A 27,570-nucleotide genomic window follows, 5' to 3' on the forward strand; every position below is an offset into this window, starting at 1 on the left:
TTAGATAAATATATCATATTTTTTTAATATTCCAAGATTAAATTATAAATTTTAAAGTTCGGTTGATTGTTGTTTAATTTTTATTAAATTTAATATATAGCATTGTTGGGCGAATTATTAAAGCCAATTTTTTTAGCCGTTTCGGATTTTATTATCAACAGACAAACAGAACATTTTTTTCATATAAACAAATAGTAAATGCATAAGTGCAATTCAGACATGCGCACACTTATCGGATTCTAGCTATCTGCTATGCCCGGGTAAAATCTAGGCATTGGAGCTCCTGCATCGGTGCTTTGATAACGTATATTTCACAATTATTGTGTCTGTTTGTTTTTAATTAGTATTAAAAGTTCTGACTCGTGAAAATGTTGTTATACTGTGATCCTGAGAACGGCTCGGAAACCGTATGTTTTGATTATATTTATTTATGTTTTTATTTCATAGATATCGGAATTAAATATTATTACAATAATTAATGTAATGTAATAATAAATTTATAAATATGAAGCGCTGCGAATAATTTCATGCTAGCCTATTTCATAAGATATTCAGATATAAGTTGCACATCATTGATGCGAATTTTTTATATATTTTTTTTATTTTGCTCATATATAAGGAAATAAAAAGGCTGCTAAGGTAGCTGAGCTAAACTTTTTAAGATATGTTATTGATTTCGTCCCACCTTTCCTTACCCCGAGGAAGGCGTGTCCGCGCAGTTTGAGGTAAGGGAAGGGGGAAAGCTCGCAGCTGCGCACTGAGCTGAAAATATTTTGTTCTCTCATTCCAATTGATTGATTTTATGCTTGACCTACGTTAACTGTAACTTGTCAGATTTGAAAGGTAAGGAAGTAAAAAACGACAAATTTTGTTATAGCCACCATATAATTACCACAAAACAATGAGCGACGAAAGTAAGCAGGAGGTCAGCATGCAACCAGATTCTAGCAGCGAGTCGACATCTGAAGACGAATCGGCTCCAACAGCTGACGCTTTACCCCAATATTATTATGGTAAGATAATATACTGGTACATTGACAAAATTTTCATCAACTATATTTCGATGAAAATGAACCACTATACTTATACTTTAAATGAATTATATTATTACTCAGATAAAGCCATTGCGGAGTCACTAGCGGAGAACATGTATAATCTAGCCGTGGAGTCGGACCAAGATGATGACTACGATGATTGTATGTAACTAACGCAAAAAAATATTACTATATTAATTCGTTCCTAACAATGTTGTAATTAAATTTAACTTTTACAGTGGATCCATCGTCCTCTTCTCGCCCACCACCGCAGCCGTTTGTTTTTAATAACTACGCAGAAGACGATTCTGAAGAATCTGATATCGATAACAAGATAAGCAAAATTGCGGGCTTGGAACATCTGGTATAGAACATTTGTAATTTATCGAGGCTATTTATAATTTAAATATGTTCAATTGTAATTTGAATACTTATTTAAAAAATAATCAACAGGTTGTGAACAGTCCTCTTTGGTACGCGCATGTAAAGCCGCACTTGACTAAACTGGAACGATTGCAGTTGTGGAACAACACTCCTTGGGTGAGGTTTCATTTACTAGCTAAATATAAATTTATAAAATAAATTTGCATCGATAAAATATATTATTAACAAATGTTTTTTTTTTTGCAGAAAGAAAAATTTTATTGGGATGACTCCGATGACGCTGATGATGATTACGTTGAACCTGCTCCTCCGCTATTTAAGTACTACATCGCATTCATTTAAAAAAAATGTATTTGAGCTATTTTTTGTTAATAGATATCATATAATTTTGGATTGTTTATAAGCCCTTTCAAGTGTAACTAATTGGAAGTAGGGCAATGCGAAATTAGAGTTTTATATACATATATGTGTAGATTATGTATTCTACGAAAAATAATATGGATTATACGTTTTTTTCAAATTAATTTCAAATCTTCTTAACATTATATCACGAGTATGGTATTTATGTTATACAAAAATGCCAAAAAAAATTCAGTTTTTATGTATATAAATATGTATAATTATATATTCGTAAAATCTTTGTGTTTATATAAATGGAAGAAGTCTCATATTCACATAAAGATCATCGGCGGCACTACAATAATGAAGAGCTAAATATTCATTTTATTTGAAGTTTAATATTAAAAATTAAACGATAAAAATATTAAGATGATTTTGCAAAATATTTTTAAATGATAAAAATTAATTTTAAAATCAGTAACCCTCGTAGTATTCAGCTGATTTCTGAAGTATGAGGTTTCTTCTAGAGATATCTCACAATATTAGTTTTTATCTTGTAACTCTGATTTGCAAGCATTTTACTATGTTCGGGTAAATCGTAGTCATGAAATTGTTTTATAGAAATAAGAAAAAGATAAAATATGCTCTCAAGAATATAAGGAATTTAATTCGGGAGATCAAATATTACAAATGTTTGCGTAGCGTATATATATGGAGCAACATAAGGAAATTAATATATTAAATATAAAATATAAAGATGGTACTGTGTAAATAAGAAATATATATAATCGTAAGGAATGAACTGCAATCATATAACTACACTATCTTTTAATTTTATATAAAACAAATATCGTTTAGATACCTTCCGCCTAAAACGTTTTTCTCTTATCTTTATTATATAATATGTGTATCGCACAATGGAACGAATATATATGACTTTCCAAACATTCCAGTCTGAAGAGCATAAACTAAGAGGCGGCATTAGAGAATTTCTGTCTCGTCTCGAATATTTTATGTGTAGCTTAGAAATAAATATACCGTGTTTATTTACTTCTCTCGTAGAATCATAAAGTTAATCAAACTATTATTAAGTAGTTTTAGAATAATGAAATGTATCTATGGACATCAATTATATTGGACTTCTAATAAAAATCATTTAAATTCTTGTTTTTTATTTTATGTGTATCGGAAAGGATAACAATTCGAAGAAGGAATAAATATAATCAAATCTTTTATATTTTTTTTACGTTTTCCATGCAATTCGATATTAGCCATATGCACACACACAAACTTTTCTTTATAATATATGGCACTCAAGTTATTCTTTTCGAATGTGTCTTCTTCTAAAAATTTGCCATTTACGTTAAAGTAAATCAAGTCCCATTACGAATATGTTATAGTTTCGTTAGTAAAAAAGGAAGACTTAACATCTTAGCGCCACGTGGGTGGGATAGTAATAATTATGTTTATACCATAGTTAGACAGCGGGATACTTATAGTTATACAATAGTTCGTTAGATATCTCCCCGGGCCAGAATATACCAAGTATCCATCAAAGACATCGAGTTTACGAGGATTTGGATTCTCTATGGCTTTTTCTTTCCTTCAGATGAGTTTTATTCGACGTGTCAGTTTTCGTGACAGCCATACAGGTCTTAGTTGCACAAAGGTAGCCTTGGCCTTCCCTTTTCTGCTACTTCTTTTTGCAGGTCAATCATCTATAATTGCAAATCTGCATATTTGTGTCTCGGGGCTTAGGAAAGTAGAACTATTTTATGCTCCATCACATGCCATTGTTGAAACGATATATTGCCACGGAAATGTGCGCTATTTGTTTTGACCAATGAGCGCGCATGATGCTACAGATGGTCGGCAGATATCAATCTATCAGCCGATTCTTTTTTTCTATAGATATAATTTTATATATTGTAAAAACAATTATAATTGATTTTACATAATTTAAGTGATATTTTTTTGAAATGTAAGTTGCTTTCCATGTCATTTTAGAAAACTTTACGCAATTGCTAAGCCTACATCGCTACAATAAATGAACCTTATAATTTGGTTGTAAAAAAAATATATTCGTATTTTTTTGCTTTTACTCCCTTTTCTCTTTCCATTTAAAGGAAAATGCCCATTTTTGGTGTAGTGTACACAGATCTATAATAACATATTAATTAGTATTAGATTTATATATATTATCTGTGTATTTATGCATCTGTCACCTCGAGTGACACACATCGCGAAAGCGCGGGAAAATATAAAAATGGGCGCGCGTTGGAGACGGTGTGTGTGCACAGCGAGCTGATGTTTTAATATACCTAATATTTATTTAATCTAATTCATAAATGGACCTTACATGTGAATATTACACTTGGTATTGGTTTTTCTCGTGCTCGTGAATAAAATAATACCATAGTTATGTTATTTATTTTTCAACAGGTCTGGCCATCGGGGGTGTATATCGACGGACTTTTAGTTTGAGATAAAAAATATCCTAATATTGATTGAATAAATCTCAGGACAATTACAATACGTCACATTAAGTATTTCAATTAGTTCCAAATTAGACAGACATAATAATCAATTTCCATCAATAATGTACATAATATTCATAAATTGTAACATATACTCATTGTATAATATGTTATAATTATATAATACAGGAAAAATGAAAGAAAATATGTTAAATCGAAATTTGTTTAAATCAGTCATTTACACTTTAATTAAAAGCATCTATTGACTCTCCTATTTTCATCTCATTGAAATTCTGAAGTTTAAAACCTTATGATAGAAATTGAGTAGCTTTTGCTATAACTATAAGTATAAATAATACTATTTACACCTGTACACAATTATTTTAAAGGTACTCGTCTCATCACCACCATTTATAAAAAAAATATGGGTTTCCATATTGATTACGTTATGTATAGAACTGTTGGCAGTGTGTCTATACGACTGCCCACGGTTTACTTGGAGTGCCTTCAATACCGTCTCGTCTAGGCAATCTTAGGATTGTTATTAGAAATGTTTCCAGTCTTCGCTCACTTCACATTATTGAACGAAATATATAATTATTTAACGTTCCTAATTATATTGGATATTATTCTTCTTTTATATTTTAGAATATAACTCGGTTAACATGTATTATATTATCTACCATATCCGTTTTTTTTTAAGATAAAAGAACGAGCATGTTTTAACTAAAGATAGGTGTAAAAACTATCAATGTACTTACTTAAAAAATCTCACATTAAAACATCTTATGACTTTTAATTATTATGTCAAATGACAACATGAAATTGCACATTTTTGCTTTGTAGGTCTTTTTGTAAGTATTATGCGTCGTAAATATAACTTACGATTATATGTGATGTTTCATATTAAAGTCATATCCTTCTACATCAAAAGCTGAATCTAGGCTTAAGAAAACTATTAAGTTTTTCTCATTTTGAACTAATTCTAGCAGTTATGTTTTTAAACACGCTTTTTTTTGGCGAAAGGAAATTTCAGACAGCCATAGCAATGTGTGTCTCTTGGAGGTGGGTCTATATCTCCTGATCTTCGTGGGTGATTCTGTGCATGCAATAATAGAGAGAAATGCAAGAAATAAACTCATTTATACACCAGAACAATGATACACTTTAGTCAGATGTTGTAAAGTTAACCTACCCTATTATAATATTATTATCGCTATAATTTTGAAGATGAAAGAACAATGCAATTGATTACTCAAAAAACATTTTCATCTCGAAGGAGAAAACAGAAAAATTTAGAGCAAAGTTATTATATCCCTATAACTGCGGTTAAATATAACGATTTATTAAATCTTTGTCATTTTTTATTTATAGTATTAAGTTACGAGGCTGAATAATTGTTATGTTATAAAATGTCTAAAGGTTGATTAGTGCGATGCATTTCATAAAGCTTATTTAAAAAATATGTTTATTTTTTCATAGCGTATGTACGACTCCTAATTTAAGTTATATAAAAAATCAGTACACGGTATAAGTTCTGTTTTTGATTAGTATAGGTCTTAACAAATAGATACGACCTTGTGAAAACAAGTATAAAGTTTGTCCATTTTTACTAAAATATGAACTTTTAATTCATTGCAGAAGCCTCTTCGTATTCTCACTTACAACCATAATTGTATTCCAAAATCAATCACAGACTATATTTGGCGGCTGAGTAATACAAAGATGAAAGTTAAAAAACTCTCCTGAAAAATCACAAAGGGTCTAGCAGACTTTTTACAAGGAAATTGCAATGACGTCTTTGGATGTAGTTTAACTTTTTAAATATTACTTCTTCAATCAAATTACTTGTACTCGAGATTTTAGATCTCTGCTTTCACTCATGGGAGTAACAGTAACCCAAACGTTTGCTTTTTTTTTCAGAAACTATGACGAATATTGAAATGAATCCAACGTGAAAAAATATACATCAATCAGCTCTATATTTAGCATTTTTATATATATTTTTGATTAATTTTTAGAAGTGTACGAAACAATATTTATTATTAGAGGGTGGGTTTTTATATGAACTATATACACCAACCAAAAAAATATTATATATTTATCAACAACATATTATAAAAACAAAAGTTTGCTTTTGGTCGAACACAATTTGAAAAAATATGGACAATAAATATGTCCAAAGACGTCAGTGCAATTTCCTTATAGTAAGTCTACTAGACACTTTAATCTTACGACCTAATGGATCGGATGGTGTCGTTATGGTTTTACTTTTGACAATTTCAAGCGGAATACTAATTATTCAGATCATGTTTAGTTCCTAAGATAACTTCAGAAACTGGGCGCTGATATAAAAATAAAATTTGCTTTAATATATTGGTTATATAATACAACCTTAAAAACAACTTAGGATTTGATACAACATAGGGCGCGGTTCCATACTTAAATGTGCATTGTCCTTTGTCATGTGTGCAATGTCAATTTAACTTCAAGTATTGCTACAGTTGTAGAAAATGAAAGCGTACAACAAACAACTATAGAGGTACAAGATTAAACTCAAAGCTTGTCGCAGAACACGAGCGTGAAATAACAGAATTTAATATGAAACCTTGACTATAATAATTATAAAATTTTTAATTAGCAGATAGCAGAACATATCACGAGTGAGATACGAACTGAATTCTTACAGAATCGCATTGTTAAGTGAATTATTAAAGCTAAACTTTTTAAAGCCGTTTCGGATTTGTTTGAATTAATGTACACATCAATACGTTTAATAATTATATATTGTTTTGGTACTAGAAACAGACACTTCAAAGTGATTAATTTGAATAGGTTAATAACATTTTTATAATCTGTATATTTATTTCATGTAAACAAAACATAAATACGTAAGTGCAATTCAGACATGCGCACTTATAGGAATCTAGCTATCTGCTGGGCCCGGGTAAAATCTAGGCATTGGAGCTCCTGCATCGGGGTTCTGATGACGTATATTTTACATCTATCGTGTCTGTTTGTTTTTAGATTCATGATATAAAAAAGTTTTAACCCGTGAAGATATTACTGAATTGTGATCCGGAGACCGGCTCAGGTACCGTATGTTTTTGTATATATAAGATTATATGGCTTATGACTGGATTAAATATTATTACCTATAATTAATTCAATACTTTAATAAATTTATAAATATGAACCGCTGCGAATAATTTGATGCTAGCTCTTATAGTTAGATATAAGTTGCATATCATTGATGCGAATTTTTTATATATTTTTATTATTTAGCTCATGCATAAGGAAATAAAAAAGGCTTCTAAGGTAGCTACACTTTTTACGAAATGTTATTGATTTCGTCCCACCTTTCCTACCCCGAGGGAGGCGTGTCCGCGCAGTTTGAGATAAGGGAAGGGGGAACCTCGCAGCTGCGCTGAAAATATTTTCTTCTCTCATTCCAATTGATTTATTTTATGCTTGACCTACGTTAACTGTAACTTATCAGATTTTAACAGGTAAGGAAGTAAAAAGCGACAAATTTGTTATAGTACCACAAAACAATGAGCGACGAAAATAAGCAGGAGGTCATACAACCAGATTCAAGCAGCGAGTCGGCATCTGAAGACGAGTCGGCTCCAACAGCTGACGCTTTACCCCAATATCACTATGGTAAGATAATATACTAGTACATCGACCACATTTTCATCAACTATATTTGGAAGATTCTATTAAACTTGAAATGAATTATATTATTACACAGATAAAGCCATTGCGGAGTCACTAGCAGAGAACATGTATAATCTAGCCGTGGAGTCGGACCAAGATGATGACGACGAGGATTGTATGTAACTAACGCAAAAAAATATTACTATACTAATTCGTTCCTAACAATGTCGTAATTAAATTTAACATTTACAGTGAATCCATCGCCCTCATCACGACCACCAAAACAGCCTTTTGTATTTGATAACTACGCAGAAGACGATTTTGAAGAATTTGATATCGATACTAAGATAAGCAAAATTGCAGGCTTGGAACACTTGGTATAGTATTTCCTTTGAAATATGTCGAGGCTATTTGTAATTTAAATATGTTGAATACTTATTTACAAAATAATCAACAGGTTGTAAACAGTCCTCTTTGGTACGCGCGTGTAAAGCCATACTTGACTGTGCCGGAACGAGAAATATTGTGGAACAGGACTCCTTGGGTGAGGTTTTATTAACTATCTAAATTAAAATTTATAAAATAAATTGACTTCGGTAAAATATATTTGCATTTTTTGTTTGTGCAGAAAGAAAAAATGTATTGGGATTGGGATGACTCCGAAGACTCTGATGCTGATTACGATGATGTTCCTCCTCCAATATTTAAGGACCAGTACTATATCGCATTTATTTAAAAGTTTTTGTTGTAGCTAATTTTGTTACGTAAAATTATGATTTTACTTCTTAATATACTATGGTATCTTGTAATTAAGTTTTAACATATTTTATAAACCCTTAAGTATTAACAGCTTGCAAGTAGGGTGATGCGAAATCGGAGTGTTATATATATTTAGATTTTACCTTCTAAGCAACATAGTATATGTTCTATTTCATATTATATATCACGTTTATAAAACGATGTAGTTCACATCGCACTTATTTAAATTTATATAAGCTATTTTCTATTAATGGATATCATATTATTTTGGATTGTTTATAAGCCCTTTCAAGTATATCTGTATCGGTTGCAAGTAGGGTAATGCAAAGTTGGAGTGTTATATACATTATATATGTGTAGATTATGTATTCTACGAAAAATAATATAGATTGTATTGTTTTTAAATTATTTATAAATCTTCTTAATATGATATCATGAGTATATACTCATGATATCATACAGTAATATAAAAGAATTTGTCATACAAACGTGCCCGAAAATTTTCAGTATTCATCTAATAAAAATATGCATAATTATATATTGGGCTTACGAAACCAGATACACAGTAATGATGGAATATATATATGAGTAGAGTATTCGGTAAGCAAGAGATGTCTTTGTGTTTATATAAATGGAAGAAGTCTCATATTCGCATAAAGATCATCGGCGGCACTACAATAATGAAGAGTTTAATATTCATTTTATTTAAAGTTTTATATTAAAATTTTAAAGGATAAAAATATAAATGTGATTTTGCAAAATATTTTTTATTGATAAAAATTCATTTTGAAATCAGTAAGCCTCGTAGTTGAATATTGACAGTGTCAGCTGATTTCATAATGAAGTATGAGATTTCTTCTAGAGATATCTCACAATATTAGTTTTTAGCTTGTTACTTTGATTTGCAAGCATTTTACTATGTTCGGGTAAATCGTAGTCATGAAATTGTTTTATAGAAATAAGAAAAAGATACTATGCTCTCAAGAATATAAGGAAGTGAATTCGGGAGATCAAATATTACAAATGTTTGCGTAGCGTATATATATAGAGCAACATAAGGAAATTAATATATTAAATATAAAATATAAAGATGGTACTGTGTAAATAAGAAATATATATAATCGTAAGGAATGAACTGCATTTATATAACTACACTATCTTTTAATTTTATATAAAACAAATATCGTTTACATATCTTCCGCCTAAAACGTTTTTCTATCTCTTATACTTACTTATCTATATTATATAATATGTGTATTGCACAATAGAACGAATATAAATAACCTTCAATAGAAATATTCAATATTGTAAACATCACGTGCTACTTCCTAAGCATTCCTGTCTGAAGAGCATAAACTAAAAGGCAGCATTAAAGAATTTCTGTCTCGTCTCGAATGTTTTATGTGTAGCTTAGAAATAGACAAAAATAAAGTTAATCAACATCTTATTATGTACGTAGTTTTAGAATACTGTAATGTACTTCATTACAGTTATAAGGATATCAATTATATTGGACTTCTAATAAAAAATTATTAAACTCTTGTTCTTTATTGAAATAAATATTGTGTATCGAATTCTAGGATAATAAATCTAATAATGAATAAAGATAGCCAAACCTGAGATATACGTTAGGACCGGATCTACCATAGGGCTTTTTGGGCTTCAGCCCAAGGCCCCGTGTATCAAGGCAAGGGTCTACCCAGGTCTACCAGCTAAGTCAAGTCAAAGTCAAAATTAGACGATAGTGCGAAAGAATTACCTAATTTTATTCAATTAAACAGATCGTATGGTTTGCAGCCCTGTGAATCCTGCAATTAATCAAACCCATTTATTTCAAGTGCACATTCAGGTGTGTCTTAGGTGTAGTATTATATTAGCCCAGGGCCCCCTAAGCTCACGGTCCGGCCCTGATCTACGTATTGCACTTGATTGTTTAATAGATCAGCTATGCACTACGAACACTTCTCGATGAATATTTATTGATAATGCTACACTAATCTACTTAACTACTTATATCTTCTTTTATCTTCATTTTATTTTTAATATTCTAAACGTTATTAAATATCATCTATTTATTTAATCTCTCGACCAATGATATTGCTACAATTCGATGGAATCGATTATACCGACCTATCAGATCTTAGTTGGCGTTTGAGTTAATTTTATTTAATGTGTCTTATTGTCAAAATATGGCATTTACATGAAAGTAAATCAAGTCAGTACCTTCACGAATGTATCAATTTTAGTAAAAAAGTAAAAGTAGTACATGAGATATTTCAAGCCAGATTATTCCGAGTCGAATACACGGTATATTCTGGCCTGGAATCGACTTTGGATTCACGAGGAGTTGGATTCTCCATGGCTTTGGTTATTCTTCAAATGTTTTTATTAAAGTAAATTGCACAATGAAGCATTTTTAAATCGTCATATTTAAACACTACCACCGTTTCGACAGTAGCCTCCAACAAGAAGAAACGGTAAGATACTCGTATTGTTGCTGTTTTCAAATAAACAGATATACAAAGCTATTATTGTCAATTAGAGTTCAAGCAGTCCCGTGATGGAACGCGAGCTTAAATCCAGGCTTTTTTTCTAAAAAGTATTTTTAATGAATAATAAGCTTTATTGATTAACTTAGTCTTAATAAACTTATCAAATTTGTTGAATGGTAAATTGATTATATTTTCCGAAATCTCATTATATATGCATATACCATCCCCAAAAAACGTTCTCTGTACCGTATGAAAACGGAAAGTAGGGGTTACAAGTTTATTGTCATTTCTTGTATAAATAGTATGCATCAGCATTTATGGTATAGTTTATATAATTTTTGTGAAGCACCCGTTTATACACATATTTCTTTCAATTTTTCGCGTAATGATGTCCTAGAACTAATATTGTAAATAGTTCGGATAGCTCTTATCTGCAAAATAAATACTATTTCCATATCTGCTGCTTTACACCATAACAACGTTCCATATGACATATTATGACTGAAAAATACTAAAATAAATTAGTTTAGCAGTACTTGTCTGTAAGTTTTCGAATTATTTTGATTGAATAAATGGAACTACTTAGTTTCCCTGCTAGAGCACGCAAATGGATACCTCACTGAAGCTTAGAGTCAAGAGTAATCTCTAGAAAGACCCTCGACTCAACAAACTCAAGTCTTTCATTATTGAAAATAACCGCAGAAGAATTTAACTTGACATTTGGCAGGGAAAATAAAATACATTTAATATTTTTTGCATTTTGAACTAAATTATTTATGTCAAACCAACCAAGAAACTGTGGCAGAGTACTCCTTACAAAGTCAGTTGTTCATCTTTCTGTCAAGATTAAAAACAAGGGATTTATCCTCTGCAAACAGTTTAATGTGACAAGTCTTATTAAAAAAATAAGGTAAGTCATTTACATATATTAAAAACAGCAGAGGTCCTAAAATGGAACCCTGTGGTACCATTTGTGCCTGAGCGCGATTTATTTTGCACCGTTAATAGCAACCTTCAAAACTCATTCCTGAAGGTAGGAGGAAATTAATTTTAATGCAGAACCCTTGATTCCATAATAATTAAGTTTTTCTAGAAGAATATCATATGCCTAACCCAATCGAAAGCTTTGATAAGTTACCAAAAACTCCAATAGCATTTTGTGACCTCTCCCACTCATCTTAAAAGTGCTCAATAAATGCTACACCCCCATCAATAGTCGAGAATACAATAGCTTGGTCAAGTTAAAGTATGACAACAATTTATTAAGCATGATTGTTTCCGGCAAAATAGAGATTGGTCTATAGTTGGTTGGGTCATTTTTATCACCGGATTTAAATAATGTTAATTTGAAGTCCAAAGGAACTTGGCTACTTTTTTTTGCAGGTCATTCATCTTTACTTTCTCAGGCCTTAGAGGTACATGCAAAGTAGAAGTATTGTATGCTCCATCGCATGTCATTATTAAAACGATATGTTTACATAACATATTATGAAAAAAAATAGAACATGTTAATAGAAGTAGGTATTAAAGATTCGCAATAACAATCGTTAGTAAATACTTGAATGCTTAGGGTATTTTTAAGCTTCTCATACGCTGTGTTTTATGGGCGTTTGTACACCATGCTTTGATTTAATTCACTAGTGGTCAAGACACTCATTATTTATTAAAATTATGAAATACAAGCACTGTTATACGTAAAATATTTTAATTTCTCATTTTCATGGTATGTGTCATTTGATAATGATATAATGTACGTTTAAATTATTGACTAATAAATATATCAACCAGTATCTGTTAAAAAAATTCCCGTTTCTTGTCCGAAAGAACATTTTTTTTGGTCATGATGATATGTCGATCATTGATGATTACGAAGAAGGTTTTGTTAATTATAAAACTAAAAGTGGATTCACACGAATGTTACAAAAATAGTTAGTTACATAGAAATGAAATAAACAACAAGGGTTTACTTTATTTTTATTAGAAATCCTTTGATGTTCTTTTATCTTTAATGTGATACATTTCAAAGTTCTAAATCTACTTAATATTATTTGGATTGTCTTTGAGATTTGACTAGAGATGTAAATAAACATGTTATGTCAATTTCTAAGCTACACATAAAACATTCGACTTACTACAACGACATTTATCAAACGAGACAGAAATTCTTAAATGCCGCCATTTTGTTGATGCTCTTTAGACTGGAATGTTTGACGTTTCAAAGTGCGCCATGTTTACAATATTGATTTCTACTATAAAACGCCATATGTATTAATTAGTTCCATTGTGCGGTACACAAAACATATAATATAGTTAAGAATGAGAGTTAGAAAAACGTTTTAGGCGGAAGATATCTAAACGATATTTGGTAATTTAAAATTAAAAAAAAAAAACGCATCAAAAATCTAAATTTTTAACATAGGTATATACTATTTATAAAACGGTTTATTAATATAGATAAGAATAAAATGTATAAATGTATAGATAGCGAAATTATATAATTATATTTGATTTCTTACGATTATATATATTTCTTATTTACAGACTACTTTGATAATATCATTTCGGATCATCCTCATATTTTAACGATTAATTATATTAATTTACTTAAGTTGATCGATATATTTTTCACCTTCCAAATTCGATTGCGTATATTCATGGGAGCATAATATATTTTTCTTACCACTATAAGAATGAATATAATATAACCATCAATACACTACGATATACCAATGCGAACATAATGATTTGCCTGCAAATCAAAATTATAAGCTAAAAACTCATATAATGAGATATCTCTAGAAGAAACCTCATATTTCATTGTGAAATCATCTGGCATTGTCACTATTTAACTACGAGGATTGATGATATTGATTTTACAATAACCTGTTATCGAGAACTTTTTTTTTAAATACGTCAATATTCTCGCTCCTTTAATTTCTAATATAAAATAATATAATAAATAAAATCAAGGCTTAACTGTTCATTATTGAAGTGCCACCGATGATTTTTATGTGAATATCAGATTTCTTCTATTATATATTCACAGAGACATCTCTCCCTTACCAAAAACTCTACTCATATTTTATTACCATCAATACTGTGTTTATCTGGTTTAATATTCCAGTATTTTTAATTTTATATATATATATATATATTCCATACTTGAAACATTAGACTTATTCTGATAAATACCATTGACACGTTTCATAAACGTGATATATAATATGAAATAGAACATATACTATGTTGCTTAGAAGGTAAAATCTAAATATATATAACACTCCAATTTCGCATCACCCTACTTGCAAGCTGTTAATACTTAAGGGTTTATAAAATATGTTAAAACTTAATTACAAGATACCATAGTATCTTAAAAAGTAAAATCATAATTTTACGTAACAAAATTAGCTACAACATAAACTTTTAAATAAATGCGATATAAAACTGGTCCTTAAATAGCGGAGGAGCAGCTTCGTCATCAGCATCATCAGCATCAGCATCAGCATCGTCGGAGTCATCCCAATAAAATTTTTCTTTCTGCAGAAAAAAAACATGGGTAAATAATATATATTATCGAAGCCAATTCATTATATAATTTTTTATTTAGATAGTAAATTAAAACTCACCCAAGGAGTCCTGTTCCACAACTTCTCTCGTTCCGGTACAGTCAAGTGTGGCTTTACATGCGCGTACCAAAGAGGACTGTTCACGACCTGTAATTTTTTTAATTAAATATAGCAACGTGTCAAAAAACAATATTTTTATAAATAGCTAGATAAATGCAAAACTATACCAAGTGTTCCAAGCCCGCAATTTTGCTTATCTTATGGTCGATATCAGATTCATCGAAATCATCTTCTGGATAGTCATTTAACATAAACGGCTGTCGTGGTGGTCGAGAAGAGGGCGATGGGATCACTGTAAAAGTTATTTTATTTAATAACGTAAAATGAATAAATTAATATACTAATAATAATGCGTCAGTTACATACAATCCTCGTAGTCGTCATCTTGGTCCGACTCCACGGCTAGATTATACATGTTCTCCGCTAGTGACTCCGCAATGGCTTTATCTGTGTTAAAAACATTTAATAGATGTTTAAATAAATATAATCTTTCAAAATACGTTACTAAAATGGTATTACCATAATAATATTTGCTGAGAGTGTCAGCTGGTGGAGCCGATTCGTCTTCAGACGACGACTCGCTGCTCGAATCTGGTTGCATGCTGACCTCCTGTTTACTTTCGTCGCTCATTGTTTTGCGACTCTACAACAAAATTTATTAGGTACTATTTATTTTCTCAACAGGTCAATCTGTTAAGTGAAATTAAACGTTCATACGAGCATAAAATCAATCAATTCAGAACAACAAATATTTCAATAGTAATGCGCAGCTGCAAACCTTCCCCCCTTCCCTTATCACAGAACTGGGTGGAAATTTCCAGGCGTCCTTTGTTATCCTCTCTCCACCCTCCTCGGGTCGAGGAAAGGAGGGACAAAATCAATATCCTCTATTTAAAATGTATATAGCTAAGCATACATAAGTAACTGAATTACGTATTTAGAAAAAAAATATCAGTAAGAATAAAACATTGGTCATTCACATGATCTGTCATAAAAAATATAAGAATTCGCTTAAATGTCATGAAACCTTATATATACAAAATACGCTAGCGCCAAGTTATTCGCAACATAAAATAATCATAAATTAAATCTGTACTGTATAATATATATTTATACTTTTATAATATACGCATTAAAAAAAAAAAAATCTTACCGTTTCCGAGTCAGTCTCCAGATCACAATATAGTAACATTTTCACGAATTAAAACTTCTTTATAGAATGAATTTACTGTCACCCACAATTAAAAGTGTAATACGTCAACACAGCCCCAATGCAGGACCTACAATGCCTGGTTTTTACCGGGTCATAAGTTTGCGCATGTCTGAATTGCACCTACGTATATTTTTATGAAATATTGATTTGTTGTAGTCCATCACAAATTAACATAGATTATAATATAATAATTTTAACTGTTAATTAATAAATGGTAGAGGAAACATGAAATATTATTTAACTTTTTTTTTTCTAAGTAGTAACCGCTCATTTGTCGAATTTCCACTGGAATATATTATAAGACCTTGATTAGAAAGATAGGAGAAATGAAGCTCAACTGGACTTTACCTTATCATTATTAAAATAAAATCAAAATACAAATTACAAAAAAGACTCTTAGATTTTAAACTTTGACAAAATGTCATTTGTCTTTTATTGATTTTGTATTTTAAATTATGTAACTGGATTTATTCATTGCATTTTGACATTAACTATTTCCCTGTTTTATTTAAATATTGAGAGGTAATATAATAATTTAAAAGAGGTATTACTATTATTTTACTTTTAATATTGAATAATTAAAAATATAATAATGTAAAAATCATTTGACTTAAAAATATATTTGTCGGAGATTGGAAAGCGGAACGTCAAATCCTAATCGATTTGGGCGTATTCGGATACGGTGGTGGGCAACACTGGGGATTGACAGCGAACGGTTGTCAAGGATTGATGTGAATATAAGCGCACGTATGGCCAACCTACATCCGACTCCGCCGGGTTTCCGACAAAAATATGATGGACGAAGAACTGAGAGAAGAAGATCATTTCTATTTTATTTTGTTTCTATTTTTTAAAGATATATAACACAATATTCCCACGAGTATTACATTCTTAAAACAAATATGTTTTGGTCAGAAATCAAAAACATCCTCTTTTAATTTCAGTTATTACAAACATGCACGCACCTTTTGCTAACGGAACTGACCAGTTAACAGTCTCAGTGGTATCAGAGTGGTTTTATGCATTCCACTCGGATCTTAAGTTCACCTTCATGTTACACAATGGAGGAGATGACATTTTTAAAATATATCTTTCTTGCGTTCTTAAGACAACACGCAAAACGACAATCAAATACATTTATAACCTTATCCACAGAACACTTTTTTTAAATTATTTTATAAGGTCCTAAAACAATATCGGAGACACTAGGGGGTCAAGTCGGTTTAGTGCCACTCGCCAGTTTGTGGAACCTATAGCTCAGCGAGCTCTTTGTTTCTCTCAAAACTCACCCCCGATGCTAGTATTAACGCGACGTCCTATAAGAACTCACCTTGAGGGAAAGTCTTAGCACCCTGATGGTGTCAAAGTCGATCCTGTCCCAAAGGTATCTCGACCGCTAACACGAGCAACAACAAACCGTCCCTAACTCATTAAATAAAATAAATAATACACACCTGCTCATTGGCCCGGAAGCTTTGGACAAGATTTCACAAATGAACATATCTGCAAACTGGATCAAACTGAAAACTAAAGAAACTGATTAGAATGTCCATTCTAGAATTTACAAAGACGGAGTAACCTTTGCGTAAATAAGACATGTATGGCAGTAAATAATGACACGTCGAAGAATACTGAAAATATTCGGGTGCAAAGTGTATATTTTTTTGTTATACGGGTGTAGCACGTAAAGAGTTAGCAAAGCGACCTCTCAGGTTTCAGCGAATACAAGTAAACTTAGATGAATCCTAGGTATTCCGGTCTGGACCGGTACTCTGGACTGAGAAGATAACTAAAGAACAGTAATTAGCAACGAAACACCAATCTAACTACAAATTAGGCCTCAAAGAATGCAGTACTGTACTGGTTCTGGTGTACTAGTTTCTTAAGTGGGTTGTTGTTGTTGAAAATTGTTGGTACTCTTGCGCCAACTAAGAAGTATTAAGTAAGTTACATATATATTAAATAAAAAACAAGGGCTTATTTGATTTTTATTTGAAGTCCAATATTGATGTCCTTATCACTATAATGTTATACATTTTAATTTTCTAAAACTACTTATTATAAATTAGGAAATAAATAAACATGGTATGTCTAACTCTAAGCAACACATAAGACATTCAATGTACTACAACGTCGTGTACCTAACGAGACAGAAGAGAACCGCTTAGCTGTTAAAGAGAAGTAGCGCATCATGTATACAATATTGAATGCTAGTATTGAAGTTCATATATATTCGTTCCATTGTGCGATACACATATTATATAATATACCTCAGAATGACAAATCCAACGTTTTAGATGGAAGAATTCTGAATAATATGAGAAAAGTTAAATTTAAAGAACGAACCAACAATAATATTAAACAGTAAGGAAAAACGAACAAAGTAAATTGTTTGAAATAAATTATAATAAAATTAAGAGATACAGAAAGTATATCATTATATTTTATTTTTTACGATTATACATATTTACAAACTACCTTGATTTCAGGTCATCCCCATATTTTTATAATAATAATATAAATTTACTTATGCTGCTTGTTATCTATATATTATGTAATCTTCCGAATTCGATTCCGCATGTTTGTGGGACAATATAGTATTTTTCTTATTTCTATAAAACAATTTCGTGACTACGATTTACCCGAACATAATAAAATGCTTGCAAATCAAAGTTATAAGCTAAAAACTCATATTATGAGATGTCTCTAGAAGAAACCTCATACTTCAGTGTAAAATCAGCTGGCACTGTCAATGTTCAAAAACGAATCTCTTATTTTAGAAACATATAATTTGCTACCAAGAAAAAAATTACTCAAAATAACATCAATATATTAGTATCTAACCGTTCATTTCTAATGTCAGATTTGAAATAACATAATAAATAAAATGAATGTTTATCTCTTCATTATTGTAGTGCCGCCGATGATTTTAATGTTAATACCAGATTTCTTCTATTATATATTCACAGAGACATCTCTCCCTTACCAAAAACTCTACTCATATATTATTACCATCATTACTGTGTTTATCTGGGTTTCCACGTCCAGTATTTATATCTTATTATATATATATTTTTTTATATATAAATAATATCAGATTTATCTGATAAGTTTCATTGACACGTTTCATATAATTTTATAATATTTACCAATCGAAAAATAAATAACACTCCAATTTCGCAACGCCCTCCTTACAAGTTGCTAAACTTAAGAGGATATAAAGATTGTTGAAACGAAAATACAAAATACTTTAAATTGAAAGAAAAACTTGATTATAACGCTTTAAATAACTGCGATATAGTACTGATCCTTAAAAAGCGGAGGAGCAGCTTCATCATCAGCGTCAGCGTCGTCGGAGTCATCCCAATAAAATTTTACTGCCTGCAAAGACCAAGTAAACATATTAATAATATATTTCATCAAAGCCCGTTACAGTAATGATATCCTTTTTTTTTTAATTAATTATTAATAGTAAATAAAACCTCACCCAAGGAGTTCTGTTCCACAATTCCTCTCGTTCTAGTTCAGTCAAGTGTGGCTTTACATGCGCGTACCAAAGAGGGCTGTTCACGACCTGTTGATTTTTTTTTTAATTAGTATTCATGATATTTCAACTATAAATAATCTCGTTAAATTACAAATGAAAAACTATACCAAGTGTTCCAACCCCGCAATTTTGCTTATCTTGTTATAGATATCTGATTCTTCGGAATCATCTTCGGAATAGCATTCAAACACAAACGGCTGTTTTGGTGGCCGAGAAGAGGGCGATGGATTCACTGTAAAAGTTAAATTTACTTATAATATTGTTAGGAATAAATTAATATAGAAATTAATATTTTTTGCGTTAATTACATACAATCATCGTAGTCGTCATCTTCGTCCGACTCCACTGATAGATTATACATGTTCTCCGCAAGTGACTCCGCAATGGCTTTATCTGCGTTAAAAATATTTAATAAATTGTTCGTTATCAAGAAAAAAAAATAATGCGCTCAAATAAAATCAATATATTAGTATCTACCCGTTCATAGTTATCATTCAAAGAACGTAAATAAAATAAAATTACCATAATAATATTGAGTGTCATCTGGTGGAGCCGATTCGTCTTCAGACGACGACTCGCTGCTCGAATCCGGTTGCATGCTGACCTCCTGTTTACTTTCGTCACTCGTCGTTTTGCGGTTCTACAATAACATTTATTACATTTTATTTTCTGAACAGGTCAAATACGTCATCAATACGTAGGTCAAGCATAAAATCAATCAACTCGGATTTCGTTGTCAAAATGGACGACAATAAATTAATATTAGTGCGCAGCTACATAAGTACCCCCCATCTCTTATCATGAAACTGCGCAGACTCGTCCGTGTGTCCTTTGCTAACCTCTCCCCGCTCTTAATTTATTGATCTACTTTCCTCACGCCCACGGAGTGGGGCAAGTAGTCAAAACTTATTTTTTTATGAATTATTTTTATTTTTATATATATCTTAACTTGGTTTTCGTAGGTATGAAATGTTTAATGATAATACATATGACGCACGCATTTTAAATATTTTTTATTAAAAAAAAATATATAACATTCGCATAAATGAAATTCAACCTTAGATCTATTTCATGAAATATACTGGCGCCAAGTTATTCGCAAATATAAATATTTACCAATGTATTATTATTTTTTTACATAAATGAGATTTATAATAGCAAGACAATTTACATAAAACAAATAAAAAAATACAAAAATATACATACTGTTCCCGAGCCGGTCTCTTGATCACAATATAATAACATTTTCACGATTCAAAACTTTATAACACCACGAATCTAAAAAATCAGACACAACAAATGTGGAATATACGTCATCTGAGCCCCGATGCAGGAGCTACAATGCCTAGATTTTACCCGGGCCCAACAAGCTGCTAGAATCCAATACATTGCGCATGTCTGAATTGCACTTACGTCTATTTATACGACTTTTTTATATTTTCATACATAAAATTACACTCATTTACATAATAAATCATAAACATAAATAAAGCTACTTCAATATAATATAATAAAAATAATATTTAGATTTTATTAGGTAATAGATTTTCATCACGGCTTCACACGGCTCGAATAATGGTGTACATATAAACTTTCTCATCTTAATAAATATAAATATATTGGCCCAACTAAAGGAGGTATAAGCTTCCGACATCTTGAACAATCGTTGTTATCTTTCATCCAATTTATCATACTCTTTATAAATTATACACATAGATCTAATGAATCACTTTGTCTTTTGTTTAAAATCGTAAGAAAAAAATATTGTGATGTAATTTTTATGTTTATCACATTCAGCCAGATAGGCAGATAGATATATTTGGGGTACTTTATTTCATTATTTTATTTTATTTTTTTCAAGTGTTATGGTACCATTTTTTGGTTTGGTTTTCCGGTTTAACGTAAAATATTAATCGCGTTTTTAATATACAAGCTAATAAAGGAAACAAATTTAACCCAACGTTCCACAGAATTTTGCTGATAATCGACACCTGAGCAATATTTGGGTATTAACATTGACAATTCCAAATGATCCGAACTCTAACCGATTGGCTTCATTTAATTCTATAAAAAATGTTGTAATGCATTTGCTGATATGCGATTTATAGTATGCGTTAACCTTTGTTATTCATTCACACTCATTTCTTACAATTATCATGAGCAGATGGAGGAAGGAAGATTCATATAACCTCAAGCTAAAGCTCAATGAAGTCATTTAACATGATGCTCATATACTGTAATGACTGACAGCTTTGATTAAGCAACGATTTGGCTGGCGTAAGAATTTTCGCGTCCGTCTCCAAATCAGGCACTTCTGTTGAGGGGAATTGCATTTTAAAACTTAACTAACTAGCCTGTAAAATAAAAAGATTTATATGTGCAACTTATTATGTATATTATGTTACATAAAAAAAAATATTTTCATAATTTTAACTTTTTAATAATTATCTAAAACGTCACAAAAGTGTAAAATCCCTTGAATCCGTGCCATTAACCCATTTTCTACTTTCCATATGTTGGTGTTGGTAACTCAGTACTTCTAACTGGCATTTTTTTTTATTTTGTAATGAAATAAATTACATTTATTTTAAGGATTCAGTGAAATTATTATTCTAATTAGTTTTTTTTAAACTAATATTTTCGTTGGTTTTGCATCATTTCAATAAAATACCTGTCATCCACTATTATAAAAGTTAGTATTTGTATGTAAATTGTTGGAGTTTTTATTATGACATTTATTTTGCCTTATAAGGCTTCTATTTCATTAAATAAATTTTCCCTAATTATTTATTTTATTTAAATATGGATATTATAATTCCTATTGATTTAGGGTATTTTTGGTAGTGATACTGGTCACACTCTCTAAACCTTTCAAAGTTTCAAGAACTTTCGAATTTCATTCTTTTTGCATTTTTATATCATCGGCTTAGCACCGAATCCAAACATCAAATTCGTATACTATAATGTAATGAATATATCGGTGATCTTACTTAATAGTTGAGTTTCTCAATTTGTGATTGATTAGTGCTTTAATAGCATATATCTTTCCAGAATAGAATAATAATGGAGTTTTGAAGTTTGATAAAAGTTTTTACAACATGTTTCTACTCACCTTAAAATATTGTAAGTCTTTAATTTGTGATCAATTGCCTTAGTTTGCAATACAGAAAATCGAAGCCATATTTTATTTGTGATTTACAGTAATTTTTGGCCCATTGGAATGATTCTCCGCAGTTGAAATCGTCATTTAAAGTAAGCAGGACTTTCCCGATAATGGTATTTACTTAATTATTGAATCCTATACAGGTTTCGCATTGCAGTAGGTTTTTTTATGCGCAACACATGTATTAGTAATTTTAAGCTGAAATATTAAGTGTGGACGGCTGCAGTTTCCTGTTTGAGTGTGTCCAGATACCTGCGGGTGCTACTCCAAGGATGGTATGCCTGTTCCCTTTAATATTAGGATTATCCACGTGTAACTGAGAATTTGGTGATGTACTCTTATATTTTTATAGTTTACACCGGCCTGGCGAACGATGTTCTAAATTTTTTAATTTAAAATGATTTATCGTCAGTGATGCCGAAATATTTTATTTAAATAAGATAAATTATTCTAATTTATAGAACATTGGTTTTTCAAACGTTCTTCTATCCCAAGTGACCTACGCTGAGTAAAGCTAGCATCATTTTTAAGTTATAGAATAACTCAAAAACTGTAACTAAATTTAGAAACTATAATATTAATTTAAACTCCGCCTCGGCCGACAAATGTTGAGAAGAACTTCAACAATACAACTATGCTGTATTTCTTTGTAACTAAAGTGCTTTAATTTAATTAAGTGTACCAAAATAGCGTATTGCTGTATCGAGATAGAATATTTAAAAAAATATATTTTCTTTTTTACTCCCGTACATCGACTCAGATGTTATTATGTTAGTAACGTATGTATGAAATAAACAACAAGAGTTTCTTTAATTTTATTAGATGTCCAATATTTAGTAAACTATAATATAATTAGGTCAATACATTTCAATGTTCTAAAACTACTTTATATCAAATTTATGAACTTTGTAATTCTACGAAAGAGGTAAACAAACATGGTCTGAATATTCTATCTAAGCTACATATAAAACATTCCACGTACTACATCGTCCTTTACCTAACGATACAGAAAATCTCTCCTGCCTCCATTTACCTGATGATCTTCGGTTTGGAATGTTCAAGATGTAGTGTGCCATGTTTACAATATTGAATACTGCTGTTAAAGGTCATTAATATTCGTTCCATTGTGCGATACACAAAATATATAATATACCTCAGAATGAGAGATACAACGTTTTATTCGGAAGGTTTCTGAATAATATGAGGAAATTTAAATAAAGAAATAACCATCAACAAAGAATATATTAAATAATAAAGAAAAATTAAGAGATACAGAAAGTAGTAGAGTAAAGTATATAATTATATTATATTTCTTACAATTATATATATTATTTATACACTAGGTGATATTATAATTTCTAATCATTTTCATATTTTGGCGATTAATTAGTTTAATATGTTGCTCGTTTTATATACGCTACGCATACAGTTGCTATATTTAATCATCCGAATTCGGTTTCGTATAGTCTTGGGAGCGTAATAAGTATTTCTTACCACTGTAACGAATACATAATACTCACCCGTGAATACAATCAACACTACGATTTACCTGAACATAATAAATTGCTTACAGATTAAAATCATAAACTAAAAATTCATACTGTGAGATATCTCTAAAAGAACCCTCGTACTTCGTTGTAAATCAGCGCGCACTGTCAATCACTTATTTTCAATCACTTACTTAGTATTTAATTACGAATCTCGTATATTATAAAAAAAAATACCATCAAAAAAAAAAAAAATAACATCAACATATTATTCTCTCCCCGTTCATTTCTAATGTCAAATTTAAATTAAAAAAAATAAAATGAAGGTTAAGCACTTCATTATTGTAGTGCCGCCGATGATTTTTATGTAAATATCTGACTTCTTCTATTATATATCCACAAAGACATCTCTCGCTTACCCAAAATTCTACTCATATTATGACCATCATTACTGTATTAATCTGGTTTTATATTCCAATATACGTTTATTTATTATCTTATATATTTTCCATACATGAAACATTCGAGTTATTCTGACAAGTTCCATTGAAACGTTTCATTATTTCATTACGATCATCAACAGTGTAAATTTATCATTCTCTATATTTTTAGTGTTAATTAAAAATTTTAATTAATGTATTACAATTATTTTGAGCTGTGAACGTGCAAGAGTCGTAATTCAATTGATGTCTAGATGTACTTATCTACCCACTATTTCGACAAACAATTGTTTTGATAATTCTCATTGACACGTTTCATAAACGTAATACAATATTAAAAATATTTCAAATTCATTTTGGGAAAATAGATTTTTTTTAGAAGACAAAATCTTAACATATATTTTATACATTGCGATTTCGCATCGTCCTTATTTTAAGCTCAACAATACTCGAATATAATAAAATAATATGATTTTAAAATTAAACAATATTAGCTAAACAATTTTTTTTAAAAAAGGCCGACAGAATCCTCGTCCTTAAATAACGGATGATCTGACATCGGACTATTGTCATCGGAGTCATCCCAAAACCATTTCAAAACCTGCAAAAACAAAGCAAAGATGCGATATATTATCGAATCTAATTTTAAAAAACATATCATTTCATTGAATTATATTTTAATGCCAAACAAAACCTCACCCAAGGAGTTTTTTTCCACAAATCTTCTCTTTCTCGTTCTGTCAAGAAATGTCTTATTTGTGCGTACCAAAGTGGATTATCTACGACCTGCAAATTTTTATAAAGCATTTAAAAATATTTAAGTAACAAATAGCCTCAATAATAATGGTCCTGATAAACGAAAAACAATACCAAGTTGTCATTGTTTTCAACCCCTATTTCTTGTATAATAACATTGTTTTCGGATTCAGAATCTTCGGAATCATCTTCTGTATCGTCACTTGAATCAAACGGCTGTGGGGATGTCTGACAAGAGTCTGATAGGCTACTGGATATTGCTGTAAAGATAATTTAATTCATTTACAAAATTATTGAGAATTCATTAATTTAATATATTATTTTTTGTGTTGGTGACATACATTCATCGTCGTCGTCATCTGGATCCGAATCCACAGATAGATTGTTCATATTTTCCCCAATGTCGTTATCTGTGTTAATTGCACAAAAATATTAATATTTTTTGAATAATAAATTATTTGAATTTTTATATGAAAATCATATTACAATAATAATATCGCATTATAGCGTCAGCTATTTGAGTCGATTCGTCATCTGACGACAACTCGCTGCCCGAATCCGGTTGCATGCTGACCTCCTGTATACTTTCGTCACTCATTGTTTTGCGGATCTACAACAAAACGTATCTATGTTTATTATTCAGGTAATGGCGGAATATTTTGCTATTATTGCGTTGTTGCATCCCTTCCCTTATCACAAAACTGCGCGGACATCTCCATATCCGCGCTTCCTTTGTTAACCTTTCCCCCGCTCCTACGGGTTGGAAAAAGGATCAATAACTTCTGTTAAAAATATTAACCTTAGCGACTAATTTTCATTTACTTGAAAAAAAAATGCATAAAAAACAGTGCGCATACAAAAATATTAAAAATATATTCGCGTAAATGAAATGTAACCTTATATTTATTTTCTGAAATACACTTGCGCAGCGGTAAATATATATTTTTTTTCGCTTCCAAATATTATTAAATTCAGACATCATATACCTTATAAATACTTACAGTCTCTTTCCTAGCTGGTTACTCGAACGGTTATTTCAACACTTCAACAAGTTAAAACTTCCTTATAAAGATGACTAAAAATCAGATTTAATTCATGTGGAATAAACGAAATAAAAGTTTCCATTTAGCAGCTACAATACCAAGATTTTACCCGGGCCGGGTACCGGCCGGTACTGCCGGGCACAGCCAGATTCAGATAAGTTTGCGCATGTCTGAATTGCACCTACGTGTAATCAATACCGTCGAGCCTGAAACGGTGTACTGCATCACAACAACGCAACTTTTTCTTTAAATTCTAATAGCCATTTTAAACCTAAACAATATTTTTTTATAACTGTTCTTGTTGAAAATTAACAGATTTTGAATTCTTTTTTTTTCGTTCGTATTTCACTCATGGTTTGTTTTAATTCATTTACTTTATACAATATCTAAAATAAGTTATAATCAAAATTTAGATATTTTAATTCACAGTAGAAAATTGTATATATATTTTTTTAAAACTAAAGGACATCGATTTTTTGTCTATATGCATGCATATGTAAAGAAAAATAATCTGTACACACTGATGTCATATTGTCAAAATCACTGAATTATGAAGTATAAGTGGCAACCGTCACATTAAAGGAAGGAAAAAAATATAAAGCTTCTAACATAACTTACACAATTATTTTTTTTCAATATTACTACACTGATGCACATTATTGAAATAAAAAATATTTAAATTATCACAAAACTCGATTATTTATTTTTTCTCATAATATTGTAATTAATATTATTGTTTCTTGATTGTTTTTGTCTGGCGTCTATAGTCTCCTCTGGCTATTAAGTTGGTAAACTTGTGCAATGTGTTGCTATGGATAGTTTCTAAAAATCCTTTGTATAAAATTAGGAAATTGTGATTGACAAAGAAATATTTGGTACTAGTGGCAGAATTATATGAAGCTTCATATAAAATACCTATTTACTTCTGTACCAATGCTCTTATACCTTGTTTACATAAACATATTATTATAACTATATAATTATTTTTTGGTAATAAATAAAAACGAGTATGGATTGGTCAAAGCTTTTATTTAAAATATGAATGATCTAAATGGACATCATTAGAAGAGAACAAATAATCAGTACTGGTATCAGATTCAGTATCCGAGCCATCGTTTACTTGTATAATATTTCATCGTCTACGTATTCA

At 30.4% G+C, this 27,570-nt stretch overlaps 5 protein-coding genes across 6 annotated transcripts; 2 read left to right on the top strand and 3 right to left on the bottom strand.

The window, feature by feature from the left end:
• The first annotated feature begins 261 nt into the window (after positions 1-261).
• On the top strand, positions 262-2,884 carry LOC125076266. The gene is made up of 6 exons (XM_047688364.1): positions 262-407; positions 878-1,013; positions 1,116-1,196; positions 1,274-1,398; positions 1,488-1,574; positions 1,665-2,884. The coding sequence occupies exons 1-6, from the start codon at positions 369-371 to the stop codon at positions 1,758-1,760; spliced, it is 564 nt and encodes a 187-aa protein (XP_047544320.1). The 5' UTR covers positions 262-368; the 3' UTR covers positions 1,761-2,884.
• Positions 2,885-7,203: 4,319 nt separating this feature from the next.
• On the top strand, positions 7,204-9,019 carry LOC125076270. Of its 2 annotated transcripts, XM_047688373.1 has the most exons (6): positions 7,204-7,328; positions 7,777-7,897; positions 7,989-8,069; positions 8,147-8,271; positions 8,352-8,438; positions 8,523-9,019. In XM_047688373.1, exons 2-6 carry the CDS (start codon positions 7,789-7,791, stop codon positions 8,628-8,630), a joined length of 510 nt encoding a protein of 169 aa, XP_047544329.1. In that variant the 5' UTR covers positions 7,204-7,328; positions 7,777-7,788; the 3' UTR covers positions 8,631-9,019. The 2 variants fall into 2 exon arrangements, with proteins under 2 accessions (XP_047544329.1, XP_047544328.1); XM_047688372.1 differs by lacking the exon at positions 7,204-7,328 and having other exon boundaries at positions 7,705-7,897.
• A 4,616-nt stretch (positions 9,020-13,635) lies between these two features.
• On the bottom strand, positions 13,636-16,041 carry LOC125076264. Its single transcript, XM_047688361.1, has 6 exons — positions 15,925-16,041; positions 15,291-15,414; positions 15,138-15,218; positions 14,939-15,063; positions 14,772-14,858; positions 13,636-14,682 (listed from the first exon to the last, which is right to left on the bottom strand). The coding sequence occupies exons 1-6, from the start codon at positions 15,961-15,963 to the stop codon at positions 14,569-14,571; spliced, it is 570 nt and encodes a 189-aa protein (XP_047544317.1). The 5' UTR covers positions 15,964-16,041; the 3' UTR covers positions 13,636-14,568.
• Positions 16,042-17,959: 1,918 nt separating this feature from the next.
• Positions 17,960-20,864, bottom strand: LOC125076268. Its single transcript, XM_047688366.1, has 6 exons — positions 20,738-20,864; positions 20,054-20,171; positions 19,844-19,924; positions 19,639-19,763; positions 19,472-19,558; positions 17,960-19,365 (listed from the first exon to the last, which is right to left on the bottom strand). The coding sequence occupies exons 1-6, from the start codon at positions 20,774-20,776 to the stop codon at positions 19,267-19,269; spliced, it is 549 nt and encodes a 182-aa protein (XP_047544322.1). The 5' UTR covers positions 20,777-20,864; the 3' UTR covers positions 17,960-19,266.
• Positions 20,865-23,536: 2,672 nt separating this feature from the next.
• Positions 23,537-26,568, bottom strand: LOC125076271. The gene is made up of 6 exons (XM_047688374.1): positions 26,379-26,568; positions 25,864-25,987; positions 25,719-25,787; positions 25,492-25,637; positions 25,321-25,407; positions 23,537-25,222 (listed from the first exon to the last, which is right to left on the bottom strand). The coding sequence occupies exons 2-6, from the start codon at positions 25,973-25,975 to the stop codon at positions 25,130-25,132; spliced, it is 507 nt and encodes a 168-aa protein (XP_047544330.1). The 5' UTR covers positions 25,976-25,987; positions 26,379-26,568; the 3' UTR covers positions 23,537-25,129.
• Between the last annotated feature and the right edge of the window lie 1,002 nt (positions 26,569-27,570).

Source organism: Vanessa atalanta, chromosome Z (assembly GCF_905147765.1).
Source record: "Vanessa atalanta chromosome Z, ilVanAtal1.2, whole genome shotgun sequence".
NCBI lineage: Eukaryota > Metazoa > Arthropoda > Insecta > Lepidoptera > Nymphalidae > Vanessa > Vanessa atalanta.